The following is a 17,520-nucleotide window of genomic DNA, read 5'->3' on the forward strand; positions in this document are numbered from 1 at the left end:
ACCTTTAGCTGAATCCAGCCTATATTAAGTTCACTGTCAAAGATCAAAGTAAGCAAATGTAATTTGTAAAAAGAAGAGGGAATAACCTTGAAGGCTGAAACAGCTGGTCCCATTCTGTGTAGATAAGAAGCACGTTCATTCAAACATATGTCAATTCCCAATCTAACGGCTCAGTAGGTTGTAAGCTATTTCAACCACAAAATGATGCTTCCAAGTACAAACAAACCTGCAATTATCAGTCAGTACCCTCCTGCTTTAAAACATATTGAGGCAATAGAGTGCTGCTGCAACAGCCTACCTTGCTAATCTTTTGGCCTCATCATTCATCTTTATCTTTTCTTTAAAATATATTATCAAGAATCCAAATATAATATCCTCCCCCCTCATTCATAAACCTCACTTTCTATTCCCATTTCCCCTCCTTTTCTGTTAAGGCCCTCTTACAGCAATGGTAATTAGACTCAGCTATTCTCTTCTATTCTAGAATATTATTAGGTTTATGCTTACATATCTCATCTAAGCTTTCTTTTAATCATGCATAGGTTTTGGTTGATAACCATGCTGCCAAAGATGGTGCAGAAGATGGAACTCTAGTTGATTTTCGAGGAAATCCGGTTGATAAGTCTCGAACAGGGGGATGGCTAGCTGCTGGACTCATTCTAGGTGCCCTTCCCTACCATAGAACTTTGTCTAATATCTTGAGTCTAACAAATGTTTTTGCAGTCTTATAACTGAAATTTTTGTTTTAGGAACGGAGTTATCAGAAAGGATATGTGTCATGGGGATATCGATGAATTTAGTTACATACTTGGTTGGAGACTTGCATCTTCCAGCCTCCAAATCTGCCAACATTGTCACCAACTTCATGGGCACACTTAATCTTCTTGGTCTTCTAGGTGGTTTCCTTGCAGATGCTAAACTTGGCCGCTATTTGACTGTTGCAATCTTTGCTTCAATTGCTGCTTTGGTAAGATTCTTGAGCCAAATTAGAGATAGAAAAGTTGTCTCCTATATCAACAAGGAAAATCTGAAATGGAAAAAAGGGTCTTCTCACTAATAGAAAACATGTAGCTTAGATTCAACAAAAGAAAATGATCTGAAATGAAACAAGACCAGTGCGCAATTCTAGCCTTTGTGTCTAGTTTTCCAACTTGTAAAAAGATTTGCTTTCACTGAAATAATTACATGTAAAGCTTACTTGTTTCTCTAAGAAGTATTAACTTTCTACATATTATCGCCTATATCATTTACATGCTATTTATATTCGTATTGTGGGTTGAAAGTTACTTCCTTCTAGTTTGTTATTATCTGGTACTTTGCAACCACGTCCTTTGTTTTTGTAAATTGCTACTAGGATTGTTGCTCTCTGATTGTTACTATTTGATGCTACTCTTTCGCTTCTTTTACTGGATATTGTTGCTCCCTGATGGTTACTATTTGATGCTACTTTTTCTCCTCTTTGCTTATCGCCTTTCTTCCCCCCCCCCCCCCCCCCCTCTTTCCTCCTCTTCTTCTCCCCTATTCTTCCTTTCCACCTTTTTCTTGAGCCGAGGGTCTATCGGAAACAGCCTCTCTACCTCTCCAGGTAGGGGTAAGGTCTGCGTACTCACTACCCTCCCCAGACCCACCCCGTGGGATTATACTGGGTATGTTGTTGTTATTTACATGCTAATAAATTTTTAAAATTTTCTACGTGTTACAATCCGTAAATGAAGCAATAAATATTGTTATATCACTTGAACATCCTTAATATGTATCTCATATCTAACCAGGGGGTAACACTTTTGACACTGGCGACGTCAAGTCGAAGCATGAAGCCCCCTGAATGTGACTCAAGAAAGGGTCACTGCATTGCAGCCAGCAGCCAACAACTTGCTCTACTCTATGCAGCACTATACACCCTAGCTCTTGGTGGCGGTGGAATCAAGTCAAACGTTTCTGGGTTTGGGTCGGACCAATTTGACCCATCAGATCCTAAGGAAAACAAATCCATGATATACTTCTTCAACAGGTTCTATTTCTGCATAAGCCTGGGTTCTTTGTTTGCAGTGACTGTATTGGTGTATTTACAAGACAATGTAGGAAGAGGATGGGGATACGGGATATCAGCAGGCACGATGGTCCTGGGCGTGGCTGTATTGATTGGTGGAACGACATTTTATAGATTCAAGAAGCCTCAAGGAAGTCCTTTGACTATCATATGGAGAGTTTTGTTCTTGGCTTGGAGGAAGAGAAAGCTTTCGTACCCTTCTGATCCTGCATTCTTGAATGAATATCACAATGCAAAAGTACCACATACACATATGCTCAGGTAAGCATGATATTAAAAGTAAAAGTAACAGCCTAGAGATGCTTATCGAACTAATTTCAATCGCCTAAATAAGACTATTACTCCTATCTATTATCCATGTAAAACACTGATAATTATGGAGGGCATTACTTAACTGATTATCTTATCGAAAACCAATGGGAGGATCGCTACTTGCTAGGCAGATCTGATCATACCCAACAGAATGCACAAAATAGACAATAGGCATCATAAGTATGGAATCTTTAACCTACATATATTCACAGGCAATTGCATCAGTATGTAGTCAGTGAAATTTTAACATGTAAGGCCAGAATTAAATACCTGAATGTAGTTGTTTTATGGCAAATTAAGAATCATCATGTAAAATAAGTAGTAAAAAACAAATATTTGATGTAAATAGAAGCTAACCAGTACTAGTACTTGTTATCAAACAGGTGTCTTGACAAGGCAGCCATTATTGATGACAGTGCCACGGAAAATGAAAATAGCAAAAACCGTTGGATAGTTTCAACAGTTACAGAAGTTGAAGAAGTGAAAATGGTGCTTAAACTGATTCCCATATGGTCTACATGCATACTTTTTTGGACAGTATACTCTCAGATGAATACCTTCACCATTGAACAAGCTACTTTCATGAACCGGAATGTCGGCAACTTTGCCATCCCTGCAGGCTCCTTTTCCTTCTTTCTCTTTATTAGCATACTTCTCTTTACTTCCGCAAATGAAAGGGTCACTGTACGTATTGCCAGAAGAATCACTCACAACGTCCAAGGACTCACAAGTCTTCAGAGAGTTGGAATTGGACTATTACTCTCCGTTGCTGGTATGGTAGCTTCAGCTTTGGTAGAACGACTAAGGAGGGACCGTGCCATCCACGACAACTTCAAAATAAGAGCTTTTTGGTTAGTCCCTCAATTCTTCATTGTAGGTGCCGGGGAAGCTTTTGCCTATGTAGGTCAGCTTGAATTTTTCATTAGGGAGGCACCAGAAGGGATGAAATCTATGAGCACAGGCCTATTTCTCAGCACACTCTCGATGGGATATTTTGTGAGTAGCTTGCTAGTGTCCCTTGTAACAAAAGTAACAAAAAGAAGCTGGCTTAAAAGCAATTTAAACAAAGGAAAGCTGGACCTCTTCTACTGGCTGTTGGCAGTGCTTGGATTAATTAATTTCTTGGTTTTTATTGTATTTTCAATGAGACACCAATACAAGGTACAGCATCTTAGCAGTCTTGAGGATTCCAAAGAAGAGCTCAAGGATTGGAAGGATTTGACCCTCAGCAACAAGGAAAAGAAACTCGGAGCAGAGGAGAAGGAGGAAGCTTAAATACTCTGTTAAGATATTTTCCATACAAGTTCTTTTATAGTCAAATACAGCTAAGTATTTCATTAAGATGGTGTACCATGTCGTATAAGCTTTCAACACATCATTCATTTCCAGAGTTTGTATTATAGGACCATATTGATTTCTCATAGACATCAATACTAATTTGCCAAATGTATTAAGCTTCCGTTTCAGTTAAAACATCTGTTTTTCCTGATATATTGGATGCTTTAAGGACAACAATAACGATAACAACATCAAACCCAGTGAAATCTCACAAGTGGGGTCTGGGGAGGATAGTGTGTACGCAGACCTTATCCCTAATAAGGACATCAGAGTGCAGAAATATGATTTAAGTAACATATCACTTGCTTTAAGTAACGCCATAACTACGTATACCTGGATTGCTCAGCCAAGGAAGGTGCATTGCTGAATTCCGGAAGACCATTCGAGCCAGAAAAAGAATATGCTTGAAATTACTGAATAAACTTACATACTAGGACATAAAGTTTCTCATAACTTTTATCAACGAAAACTATGATGAGATCTGTTAAAATAGAAAGGGAAGATGTCTTTGGAATTTACTACAACAAAATATTACTCTCCATTCTACAATGTCTGATGTCAATTTTAGGAACAATATATCTTCTTAAATTTACTTACTTATATGGCCTTCTCAACTCTGAACTGAGGTTTTAACCATCTCTATCTCCAAATGTAAAATCAGCAAGCTGATTTAGAAAATTTCTCATCCCTGCCCCAGTTATTGCTATAGAAGAGTTCAATTCCGTACACATTTTATGAGAAACGGGAAAATAAAACAATGTAGCCCTCAATTAGTAAAGTAATGTCCATTTACAGATACAGCTATATATAATCCAACAAACCTTATGTTTCAGACGAAGAACAAATGAAACAGAAGCAGAGCAGGCGATAGTAGCTTTACCTCTCTTTGCTCTCTGTTAAAACACCATTGAAGAATGAAGATTCAGCTTAAGCTCCTGCCGCACTTCAACAATAGTAGCTTCTATTCATGAAAAAAGAAAAAAAAAATAATTAGTCCCTCCCTTTTTTATGTCAACTCTGTCGATTCACAAGAAGGAATTTTAGAACTTTCCATTATATAAAGTGTCATTATTAAACTTGTGTGATCATAAAATAGAATAAAAAATGTAAAATTAAATTATTTTTTTAAAATAAAATAGTAGCACATAAATTAAAACAAAACAATGAAATAATTATAAAACTTAAAGAGATTATTGCGTGGGTTAATGTATAAGGTACTACTAGTAACAAATTTATAGGTTCTTTGAATTAGTAATTTAAAGTTAAATTTTTTTAAAAATAGAAAATTATCATTCTTTTTTAAATAAATTAAAAGAAAATAAATTGAAAAAGATGAACGGGCAAATTATAGGGAGAAATTAAAAAATAGCCAGATTTACAAGTGGTCATTGAAAAATAGCCACAGTTTCAAAAGTCATCGAAATTTAGCCATTTTTCATGTAAAGATAAATCTGAACGAAAACACTGTTCAAAATCCGGAAAATACTGCAGTATAATATACTGGAGTTCCAGCAAAGTATACTGGAACTCCAAACTCCAGTATAATATACTGAAGTTCCAGCAAAGTATACTGGAGCAAAGTTCCAGTATACTTTGCTGTATACTGATCCAGCATAATATGCTGGAAGTTCATACACAGGTGGACCGAACTCCAGTATATTATGCCGGATCGGTCTCTGTTGCAGCAAAATAGTGGCTATTTTTCAATGACTTGGCAAACGCTGGCTATTTTTGAATGATCAGTCCAAAAACTGGCTAGCACGTGCTATTTATGTGAAAATTACGACCCGTCAGGTTTATACAAATTCTTTAAACAGGGATAAAATTTAAATAGCAATCTTAAATGATCCTATTTGTATTCCTCAATTTCCTCCCGCTTAAGATAAGTTCAAAAAGGGCATTCAAATCATAACCTCCATAACGAACTCTCCACTTTCTACGAATTCGCTTAAAAAACCTTCAAATTTCTCACATCTCGCATCTTCTCCTTCTCGTCACGCACATAACACACACACACACACATTTGCACAGGATTAATTAAGCACACAAGAGGAAAAATGGCAGCAACAGCAAAAGCAGCAGCAGAGCCAGGACGATCGACTTCGGCGTACAGCGAAGTCCAAAGCAACCGTCTCACTGTATCGCTTCCTCTCCCTTCTGTCCTCAAAAATCCCTTCTCTGTCGTTGATGGTCCCCCTAGTTCTGCCGCTGGAAATCCAGGTTAATATATTCTCCTTTATCGCTAACTTGCATTATGTCCAATGAAATTACTGCTGCGCATATACATTGTGTTGAATTTTATTGAATTGATGTTTGTTCAAATGTATACCGTTGAATGTGCTATGAAATAGAAGCTAACTGGCAAAAGCTCGATGTATAACACTAGCATTACGACTGACATCGCGTGACACTAGGATCATGGAACACGAGATATATTGCGAGGAAAATGCTGCACTTTACCAATAAAGTTTCATAATTATATATAACTGTAAATAGATGATTTTTGGACTTGGATTAGTTCACAATTTTCATACAAAGACCTGAGTATATGATATAAACTTGATTTTAAATAGTTGGAATCTTGGATGATCTGAATTTGTTTGAAATAGAAAGATGTAAAAGGGAGATTATAAATACTCCCTCTATTCTGTTTAATATGACACTATATCCTTTTGATCTGATAACAAAATATTTCCACTATTCTATTTAAAACTCATTAATCTTAACAAAGCTTTTTATGCTTAGCTTCACATTTAGTTTGACATCAATATTGCAGGTGAAATTGGGAAGCTTTTCCCAAATCTGTTTGGGCAGCCTTCCGTGTCGTTACTACCAGGTCACACATCAGGAGCTGCATTGAATCATAATCTTAAAATTGGGGTTGTTTTGTCTGGAGGACAAGCACCTGGTGGCCACAATGTCATCTCTGGAATTTTTGGTTAGTGCTTTTCCAATAATTTTTACTTTATGGTATTTATTTTTTGCTGTTCTGTATTAGCACATAATATAATGTGCGGATGTACCTCAGCAATTAGTAGATTCTTTTTCTTCCAGACTATTTGCAGGAGAAAACGAAAGGCAGCACACTCTATGGATTTAGGGGAGGTCCAGCAGGGATAATGAACTGTAAATATGTAGAGTTGACAACGGATTTTGTTTATCCTTACAGAAATCAAGTAAGAAGTTTCTTCATCATTAGGGTTGAAGTTCATAAATATGACTAAGAAACTTTTCATAAATATGACTAAGAAACTTTCTCCTAAGGCAGCAGTCAGTTTCTTAGTGAAATTACATTAATTGAAATGATGTCGATGTTTCAATTTCCACCATCCAGTTGAGATATATGTATCTGTTTGCACATGTTCAGAACACTTTTCTTCAACAAAATGTGGATGTGGACTTTTATGGGAATTTTTTTTTCTATCCAAAGCTTTTCGTAGCAATATGATGGCAACTTATTTAGCTTATGATTTGGGAACTTTTGCAACTTGATTAAGAAAAGTATCTACCGTTGTTATTGCTTTTTCCTTTTTGATTTTCTGCCTAATTTGACTTCTGCAGAACATGTGTAATTGAAATTTTTTTGACAGGGTGGTTTTGATATGATCGCTAGTGGTAGAGACAAGATAGAAACTGATGAACAGGTTATCTTTCTTTTGTTTTATATTCAAATAGGCACCATCAAATTCCACACTTCAACACTGATCTTTATTTATTCTATGCAAACTATGTTTCATTTGTAACTTAGTCTGCATATTATTATTGTTGTGTTTTTTCCCAGTTCAAACAAGCTGCAGAAACAGCTAAGAAACTTGACTTAGATGGGATAGTTGTGATTGGGGGAGATGATTCAAACACGAATGCTTGTCTTCTGGCTGAGAACTTCAGGTAAGTATTCTCATTTGACTGGCTCATGGTATTCATCATTGGCATGCCTCTCATGGAATTTTGCTTATTTGGTACAACTAAAGGGGTAAAGGTTTGAAAACTCGGGTAATTGGATGCCCAAAGACAATTGATGGTGATTTGAAATGCAAAGAAGTTCCTACTAGTTTCGGATTTGATACTGCTTGCAAGGTAATTCTTTCTCTTGTCTTAATGCCTAGCTCCATTTTACTTCACATTATTTCTATAAAAAACATCTAGTTAGCACTTCTCTCTTGACCTTTTATTTTTTTTACTTCTAGTATGCGAGTAGAGGTGATAAGGATACCTTTTTCAAATAGTGTGTGAAAGAAGAATATTATGTGTCATTGTCTTATACGCAAACTGTTATATTTCATTCAAACTGTTGTTGCATTCTTAGTTTTCTTAGTAATAAATTACTATCACCTCAAAGTTGATAACTTCGGTCAGGTTACTACTATCATTATCCAACTTAACATTACGGTGCAGATATATGCAGAAATGATTGGAAATGTCATGATAGACGCGCGTTCAACAGGAAAATACTATCACTGTAAGTACATAAGTTGCAGACGACTAGGGATACACTTCATATATTCCTAATTTTGAGAATATAGTACATGTTTTCGTCTGAATAAAATTTTAATATTAACTCTCAATAACATATTTGTGATCCTTTTCTTAAGCTATTTATGGTTTCTCTAGTTGTAAGGCTTATGGGTCGTGCTGCATCGCACATCACATTGGAGTGTGCTCTACAGACGCATCCGAACATTACCATCATTGGCGAAGAGGTAATTGTTTTCCAAGTTGTTGACATGGTTTTTGATAATTTCTGGTGAGCTACCTTCAACAAAAGAGAGAAGAGAAGAAGAAGAAAGCATAAACATGGAGGAACCTTTCTCAGATTATCAGAGAATGAAAAGTGTTACTGTACAAGCTAACTGATTTTCTGTTATATACAGTGTACTAACCCAACTTCCTTAACTTAGCTGTGTCCAGCTGTCACTAACTTCCTAACAAAATGACAGTCAATATCAATATGCTTCGTTCTCTCATGAAAAATGGGATTGGCTGCAATCTGAATCGCAGCTTTACTGTCACAATATAGAGAGATAGGCCAGTTGACATCAACTCCCAGCTCTTTGTATAACCCTGTTAACCAGGTCAGTTCAGCAACTGTGGAAGCCATGCTTCTAAATTCTGCCTCTGTCGAGCTTCTAGCTACTGTGTCCTGTTTCTTCGACTTCCAGGATATGGTAGCTTCCCCAAACTTCACTAGACACCCTGTAACAGATCTCCTAGTTTGTAAACAACCTCCCCAGTCTGAGTCACAATAGGCTACAAGTGTGCCAGAACTGTCTGAGGGCATTAGTAGACCTAGACCAGGAGCTGCCTTGATGTATCTTACAACTCTGTGAGCAGCTTCGAGGTGTGACTACTTTGGCTTGTGCATAAATTGACTGAGCACTTGCACAGCATAAGCAATATCAATTGTAGTCATAGTAAGATACAACAACCTTCCTATGAGCCTCTGATATTGACATGGATCTGTCAATAGGTTGTCATCTTTTGTTGCTTCAGGATCTGAGTCTCCTTTGATGAAAGAATCACACTCTTCAGATGTGAGTTTCACATTGGATTCCAGTGGAGTACCAGCTGGTTTGGATCCTCCTAGTCCCATTTCAGAGATAAGTTCCAAAGCATATTTCCTTTGGCTCAATACTATGCCTTTTCTGGATCTAGCAAATTCTATCCCAAGAAAGAATTTTAGTTCACCCAAATCCTTCATTTTGAACCTGAGCTTAAGATCATTCCTTGTTTTGATTATCAAATCAGAACAGCTTCCTGTCACTAGTAGATCATCTACATACACCAAGACCACTACCAGTGCGCTCTGCTCTTCTTTGGTGAAAAGAGAGTAATCATAGTGACTTTGAGTGAAGCCAAGATCCATTAATGCATCAGTTAGTTTTTTGTTCCATTATCTAGGGGCTTGCTTCAGGCCATACAATGACTTGTGAAGTTTGCAAACCTTAGAACTCCCTCCCTGGCTTGCAAACCCCCGAGGAATCTCCATGTAAACCTCCCTCTAGAAGGTCACCTTGCAAAAAGCATTATGTACATCCATTTGATAGATAGGCCAATACTTGGCAGCTGCAATAGCAATGACAAATCTCACTGTGACCATTTTGGCCACAGGAGAGAAAGTTTCTGTGTAATCGAGCCCCTCCTGTTGACTATATCCCTTAGCCACTAGCCTGACTTTATATCTCTCCACAGCTCCTAAGGCAGTGTATTTCACCTTGAATACCCATCTGCAGCCTATAGGTATCTTCCCGGGGGGGAGATCAACAATACTTTATCCTCTAAGGCTGCAATCTCTGATTGCATAGCCTCTATCCATTGCTTATGATTGACAGCTTCAGAATAAGACTGAGGTTCTGCAATAGCTGAATAGGCAGTAAGAGCAGCACTAAAAGGCTGAGATATATTAGCATAGGATACATAGTTGGACATAGGATAACAATAGTTAGCATTTCCCTGCTTCTGAGTGACATAGTCTTTTAGCCAGACAGGTGGTCTACTGGTTCTGGTGGATTTTTTGCTGACTCAGGTACATTGGAGGGCATAGAAATGTCATGAGATGGATGGTTGGAATCATCAACTGTCTCAGTAGGTCCAGCAGAAGCTGGTGTGTCCAACATGTCAGGTGGTTGAACAATTGCTTCTGGCATGACAGTGTCTAAGGTTAACTCAGTAGATTCAGCAGTATCTGATATGGATGACATAGAAGGAGAAGTGGGAGAGACAGTAGTTAAGTCTAGGACTGGAAATAGAGAGGAGATAGTAGTAGGAAGATGCTTAAAAGGAAATACATCTTCTTTGAACACTACTTCTCTGCTAACTTGAAAACTCCTTGAGTGAATAACATACATTTTATATCCCTTTTGAGTCGGAGAATAACCAAGAAAAATGGCAGGAACAGCTCTAGGTGAGAATTTATCCCCTCCTTTGAGGTCTGTGACATACCCCAAACAACCAAATACCCTCAGATGCTTTAATGAGGGCAAGTGACCATGTTACACTTCATAGGGGGACCTGTCTTGAAGAGTAGGTGTAGGTATTTTGTTGATCACATAAACAGCAGTTAGAGCACATTCTCCCCAAAACTTCAGAGGAACTGATGCTTGGAACCTCAAGGCTCTTGCAGTATCTAGAATGTATCTGTGTCTCCTTTCTGCTACTCCATTTTGCTGAGGAGTGTAGACACAAGAACTCTGACGAATGATCCCAAAGGACTGAAGCAGTGCTGTCATTTGTGAATTAAAGAACTCACATCCATTGTCAATTCTGAGCACTTTTACAGAACATGAATAAACATTCTGAACCATGAGTAAGAAATTTCTTAGCACTACAATTACTTCACCTTTTGAAGGAAGCAAGAAGATCCAAGTATACCTGGAGTGATCATCAAATAAGGTTAGAAAATACCTCCTACCATCATATGTAGGAATTCTGTAAGGACCCCAAACATCACCATGAATAGTGTGAAAACAAGTAGTAGAGACAGTATTACTCAAAGGAAATGGTAGTCTTGATTGCTTAGCTAATGGACAAACATTACAATGACCTTCGGATTTATCAAGTTCTACAGATTGAAAATCCTTCATTTTTTTTCAGAGTACTAAGTGGCACATGGCCTAGTCGTTTATGCCAAAGGTCTACACTTATTCTACTGCCAATTATTGTATTTACAGCAACAGATTTTGAGACATCTTTACACTGTGAAATAGGTGTCACAACAGAATCCACATGAAGCTTGCTATTATGGTTGAACACATATAGACCACTGTCCTCTCTACCAATCCCCTTCACTTTGTCACTCAAGAGATCCTAAAAAATGAAGAAGTCAGGAAAGAACATGGCCGCACACTTTAGTTCTTTTGTTAACTTTGACACGGACAAGAGGTTGTATTTGAATCCAGGTATATACATCACATTGGTTATCTTTTGACCAGGAAAAAGATAGGTAGAGCCTATGTGATTGATAGTAACTGTCTCCCCATTAGGTAGATGAACTTTGCACTCTTTAGATTTATCACATGAACTATTTTCAGTCAAGATGTGTTTATCATTAACCATGTGGTTTGATGCTCCAGAATCTACTATCCATTTAATTAGATCTTCACTAGTAGTAGTAGCTGCATTTGCTATACCTGCTGTCACAGATGAGTTACCATTCTCATTCCCTTTGCCAAGCATCTGCAGAATTTGAGTGTACTGTTCCTGAGTGAATTGTGGAATCCCTGCCAGTCCTGCTAGTCCTGCTTGAATGTTTTGATTCTGAACTTGACTAGGTGCTGCATTTCTGGCCATGTTAGCACTTGCACCAATAATCTCACTCACAGAAGCAGAGTTGACATCATTGTTGTTGTCTCTAGCATAGTTGACAGAAGAAGTCTTCTTCTTGGCTTTGAAGTCTGCTGGATATCCCACCAGTTTGTAGCATGTATCTCTGGTGTGCCCTTTGAAATGACAATAGTCACAGTAGAGGTTGTTCTTCTTGTGTCTATAGACTGGTCCTGAACTAGAGGATCCTCCTTTGTTATTACATGGCAGCATTGTCAGAACTATATGAGTTAGTAGCCCTGTAACCTCCATTATTGCTAAACAAGGCTATTCCTTCATTTATCTCAGGCACATGTGTAGAGGGAGTCAATGATCTCCTACTTTCCTCAGATACTATCATAGCATATGCCTGATTAATTGAAGGAGTTGGTGACATCATCATAATCTGATTACTAGACTGAGCATACGACTCATTCAGTCCCATTAGAAACTGCAAAAGTCTTTGAGATTCAAAATGCTCAACATACTTTTTGGACTCTTCACAAGCACAACCAGGACAAGGCATTAAGGCATCAAATTCTGCCCACAATTCCTTCAGTTTTGAGAAATAGACTGAAACTGATGAGATGCCCTGAGTTAAGGTGGCTATTTGTCTATGAAGATACAAAATTCTAGATCCATTAACTTTATCAAAAGTTTCCCTAAGATCAGACCAAATCTTCTGAGCACTTGTAGCATACACCATACCAATCAGTAATTCATTGCTGACTGAATTCATTATCCATGAAAGCACTATAGCATTACTTCTCCCACAACTCATGCAAAGATGGATCAAATTTGTCCTTAGAATATCTACCATCAACAAATCCTAATTTGCTTTTTCCTAGTAGGCTAACTCGCATAGAACTGTTCCATAAAGCATAATTCTCAGGTCCTGTAAGTTTAATTGAAATTAGCGAGATACCTGGAGTGTCGCAGGGCTGGAGAAAGAGTGGATGATGCTGATCTACAACAGGAATCACGCCGACACCGCCTCTAGCCGGAGGTGGTGCAGGGACATCAGTAGTATCGTCCGAGATCTCAACCGCCATTGAAAAAAGCTTGAAAACTCAGAGAAATTTCTGAATTATAAAACCCTAGCTGCTCAAAGATGAGTTACACCAACAATGGCGACTCGAAAGCAATTAGGCAAAATAAGAACAATTGAAGATAACACCAGAGGAGAGTGAACGGAGCTCGAATCAATCCGCAAGCTCTGATACCATGATAATTTCTGGTGAACTACCTTCAACAAAAGAGAGAAGAGAAGAAGAAGAAGAAAGCATAAACATGGAGGAATCTTTCTCAGATTATCAAAGAATGAAAAGTGTTACTGTACAAGCTAACTGATTTTCTGTTATATACAGTATACTAACCCAACTCCTTTAACTTAGCTGTGTCCAGCTGTCACTAACTTCCTAACTACCATTAACTAAGCTAACTAACTACAATTATCATTAACTAAGGTAGCTAACTATAGTTAGTCTCCTAATATCTCAACAGTTTTCATGCATGTATGCAACATAGTCTACTTAATGTGTCCAAAACTTAAAGAGAGAATTCAATCTTTTCCTAGATTGCATTACCAATACGCAGTTTTCTGAGAAGAACTGTTCTGTTGGATGAATCTATTATGAAAACTATGTTCTTTTGATGAAGTAGATTCTTTCAAGAGGCTATCTGTAACTACATCCGAAGTTTATGGTATTACTTCTGGTAATAGAGTTATTTCAGTGTCCTAGATTATTGTACGTCCCACTCATATTTCAGTTACTTGTAAGTACCTATTCCACTGCCTCAATTATGAGGCACATATTTTTAACTTGCCTGAAGTTTGAATCTTCACTTTTCTCCTCTGACTTTGTAAAAGCTGCTCTCATAAGATGGACATAATATCAGCAAAAGGTGTTGGTCTTAATTAGTACAGGATAAACCTAGCTTCTAACGTTAATTCACATGATGCCTTTGGTCATTCTTTTCTTCTATTAGTCTTTTTATTGTTTTCTTTTATCCATTTCTTTTGTTTCTGGGGAGGAACTTGGCGTTTTGCAGTCCCAGTAGAATATATTTTCTCAAAGAGCCAATGAAAGAAATTTGAAGTAATGGGAATCGGATTATTTCTGTAATTCAATTTAATTCAGTGAGTTTATCTAAATTTTTATACATACCATGTCTAAGATAAATATTTAACCTTATCACTTATATTACTAGGTAGGGACTTCAGTGCATGTCATCAAGATGTTTCAGACAATTAAAATTTCATTTCCATGGTTTGTGAAGATTATTTTATCCCCAATATTTACAAAGGTTTCATTTTACTACAGGTCGCAGCTCAGAAGCAAACACTTAAAAGTGTGACAGATTATATCGTAGGAATAATCTGCAAACGTGCAAAACTTGGCTATAATTATGGGGTTATACTAATACCCGAAGGCTTGATTGACTTCATCCCAGAGGTTTTAACTTTCAACTTTAGAAATCACGATTCCCACTCAATTTCTAATTTTTATAACCTTTGATCATGGTTACCTCCATTTTGCTCAGTTCTCCTTTAAGCTTGTTCCGTCTTTTGCATCTGATTCAGTTGAGTCGTCTATTAGCATGAACAGAGAAGCAATACGTTGTTGTTAAGATTATGTCTCTTATTTGCAGGTGCAACAGTTGATAGCAGAGCTCAATGAAATACTGGCTAATGATGTTATTGATGAAGCAGGCAATTGGAAAAAGAAGCTCAGAAGCCAGTCTCATGAGCTCTTCGAATTCCTACCACAAGCAATTCAGGAGCAGTTACTTCTTGAAAGAGATCCACATGGAAATGTCCAGGTACTCTTCTTCTTTTCGACAAAAGTTTGGCAAAATAGGATAATTGCTCATTTAGTCAAGTCATGCTATGTTCTTTCTCTTCTGATACATTTTCTTATTGCAAAATCTACAGGTTGCCAAAATAGAAACCGAGAAAATGCTTATTCAAATGGTGGAAGCTGAACTGGAGAACAAGAGGAAGGAAGGTTCATATACCAAACATTTTAAAGGGCAGTCTCATTTTTTCGGGTAATTGATACCACTTCCATTTGACTTATGCAGTTCTGCTTTAATAACCTATAATTTGTAAAGTACTTAGTACCTCACTTTCTTAAGTTTATCCTGATAGTAGTTGTTATTTGTCTGTGTTTGCTTTATAGTTATGAGGGCAGATGTGGTTTGCCTTCCAATTTTGACTCAAACTATTGCTATGCATTGGGTTATGGGGCTGGAGCACTTCTTCATTCAGGGAAAACAGGCTTGATTTCCTCTGTCGGTGTTCCCCTGTCTCCTTATTTCTAACTATCTTTATGTTATAGCATCAGAACCTTTGGTTAATTGCGATTTATACTGAGACCCTTGTATATTTAGGTGGGGAATTTGGGAGCTCCAGTTGAAGATTGGACCGTCGGTGGAACAGCACTAACATCATTAATGGATGTGGAAAGGAGACATGGTATCAACCTCCTCCTTCACTTGTTCTCTATATATGGTGTATTCTCCCTGTTGATAAGCAAAGGTCTTAGCTTGATGAAGTTTTAAGCGCCTGGTTGTGCTGCTCAGACTCTTGCTCTTCTCTTAGGAGAGATTTAGCTGAATACCCTAGTACAAACTGGTTTGAAGTCTATTCTGGAGCATCTATTTTAGTCATTTCAAGACATCTATATGGACATTTCTCACCTAAGGACAAGTGCCTTACTTTTCTATTCTATATTGCAACCATCAACCAAGAAAAATGAATTACTAATAAAGAGCAGAAAGATATTTCCTTAACTATAATAAAGTAAAAGTAAAAGTACCCGGTTTTAAATCATATGACAAGCTACACCTAGTTCAACTTGTATGCTTGAGATTCTGAGTTTGAAGGATTGTCAACCCTTACTTATATGAAGAGATAGTAACCAATTTATATAGACAAGGCCTTGGAGTTTTGGAGCCACAGATATCAAATTAGTGGTAGTTAGCTCGATGAAATGGTGAACCTCTCTGCAGAAGCAGATCTAGAATGTAGACTTAGTACGTAGTTCGAAGTTCTGTCTGGCATGAGGAGCAAATGCCACTGCATCCACTTCTCAGTTGCAGCAATGGGTTGTTTAACTTTATATAGTAATAGATTCTCAGATACATACATGCACAAGTTTCGGTTTGGAAACCAGTGGGTTCAGATTAACCTCTGTTTAGACCTGTCTTGTTTTACAAGGGGAATAGGTTGTCGCTGAGATTCTGTACTGCATTTGTGATGAAGTGATCAATTTTTGCAGGTAAGTTCAAGCCTGTGATTAAGAAGGCAATGGTGGAATTAGAAGGTAAAAGCTCCATTAACTACAAGCCATATGTTACCTGTTACTTTAGTAGATCAATCATTGTTCCTGTAATTTTTGAGTGGTTAAAGCTTCACAGTTGTATAACCATTTGTCAATCCCCAGGTGCTCCTTTCAAAAAATTTGCTTCCTTGCGAGAAGAGTGGGCTCTAAAGAATCGATACTTTAGCCCTGGTATGTCATTTAAATTGATTTTAACCACTTCTTAAGTTTTCAATATTCCTATTTGAAAAGGCATGTTTTGGCCACAACATTGACATTTTCTTCCACATTCAAAGCATAATTAGACTATTGATGACGTTAATACGAAATTTTATGCCCATGTGTGATTCCTTTTTTTATCTGGCACAATCTTTACAGAGTATAGTAGCCAATATATCCTCCTCTCTAATACACCTGTACCTTACAAGTAACAGATTCACTGCAATGAACCATCATTGAGTACATCAAGTCAAAAACCATAACGATATTAACGACTATCTTCTCTGGTTATCCTGTTGATACTTTTACTACCTTTCTTGTACAACTAAAGTACATTGATCCCATCGACGACTCCCCCGTTTACTCAATTTTTGCTCAGATTGATTTGTAAGTTCAGCATAGGTGTTCCTTGATTTGTGTTTAACTGTGCTCCGTTTTGCTTGTTAATGTATTTGTGAGCAGGTCCACTTCAATTTGTCGGCCCAACATCAAATGAAATCAATCACACTTTAATGCTGGAGTTGGGAGCCAAAGCTTAAGTCATTCCCAAATCTGAGCTCGAGCTTTCTGTTCCTTGGATATCTTCGTTAAAACACATTCATCCCATATAGGAGATGGACTCAGAATGGCAATTGCAAACAAATTGCTTACTATCAGCACATGCTGGTCATCTCCTGGGGAATTATTCTTATTTTTCACGGGAAAAAAATTTACCACATTGTTCATCATTATCTTTTGAGCAAATTGTTTTAGTCCTGCTGTAGATTTTGTCTCTATACTAGCAGCTAGCACATTTTTGAAGCTAAGGTTAAAAAGGATGATCTTCTCTTAAGGTTAATTCCTTATTAATCTTGCCATTGGAAATTTGTGTTCCCTGAAGAACCGGCAGCCAAAGTGTACACTTCTAGCTTAAATTGCTAGTATTCTCTTCATTTCAAAAGAATAACACTAGTTACTGTTACTACCAAAGGAGTCCAA

At 37.5% G+C, this 17,520-nt stretch overlaps 2 protein-coding genes across 2 annotated transcripts; both read left to right on the forward strand.

Moving 5' to 3' along the window:
* Positions 324-3,853, forward strand: LOC109228693 (protein NRT1/ PTR FAMILY 6.4-like). Its single transcript, XM_019393858.1, has 5 exons — positions 324-451; positions 543-663; positions 750-967; positions 1,773-2,311; positions 2,746-3,853. Exons 1-5 carry the CDS (start codon positions 449-451, stop codon positions 3,635-3,637), a joined length of 1,773 nt encoding a protein of 590 aa, XP_019249403.1. The 5' UTR covers positions 324-448; the 3' UTR covers positions 3,638-3,853.
* On the forward strand, positions 5,563-17,514 carry LOC109228694 (pyrophosphate--fructose 6-phosphate 1-phosphotransferase subunit beta-like). Its single transcript, XM_019393860.1, has 16 exons — positions 5,563-5,920; positions 6,477-6,638; positions 6,755-6,876; positions 7,291-7,344; positions 7,482-7,588; positions 7,672-7,777; positions 8,096-8,159; positions 8,312-8,400; positions 14,323-14,454; positions 14,651-14,821; positions 14,934-15,049; positions 15,181-15,292; positions 15,392-15,476; positions 16,282-16,326; positions 16,447-16,515; positions 17,005-17,514. The coding sequence occupies exons 1-16, from the start codon at positions 5,758-5,760 to the stop codon at positions 17,079-17,081; spliced, it is 1,674 nt and encodes a 557-aa protein (XP_019249405.1). The 5' UTR covers positions 5,563-5,757; the 3' UTR covers positions 17,082-17,514.

The sequence above is a fragment of the Nicotiana attenuata genome, chromosome 7, assembly GCF_001879085.1.
Source record: "Nicotiana attenuata strain UT chromosome 7, NIATTr2, whole genome shotgun sequence".
NCBI classification, from domain to species: domain Eukaryota; kingdom Viridiplantae; phylum Streptophyta; class Magnoliopsida; order Solanales; family Solanaceae; genus Nicotiana; species Nicotiana attenuata.

Excerpts from the sequence above, each read along its gene's own strand:
- LOC109228693 (XM_019393858.1), top strand. Across the intron at positions 664-749 it reads AGCTGCTGGACTCATTCTAG|GAACGGAGTTATCAGAAAGG; the intron begins GTGCCCTTCCCT and ends TTTTTGTTTTAG. Across the intron at positions 2,312-2,745 it reads CCACATACACATATGCTCAG|GTGTCTTGACAAGGCAGCCA; the intron begins GTAAGCATGATA and ends GTTATCAAACAG.
- LOC109228694 (XM_019393860.1), top strand. The coding sequence starts at position 5,758 with ATGGCAGCAACAGCAAAAGCAGCAGCAGAGCCAGGACGATCGACTTCG. Across the intron at positions 7,589-7,671 it reads CTTCTGGCTGAGAACTTCAG|GGGTAAAGGTTTGAAAACTC; the intron begins GTAAGTATTCTC and ends GTACAACTAAAG. Across the intron at positions 16,327-16,446 it reads GGCAATGGTGGAATTAGAAG|GTGCTCCTTTCAAAAAATTT; the intron begins GTAAAAGCTCCA and ends GTCAATCCCCAG.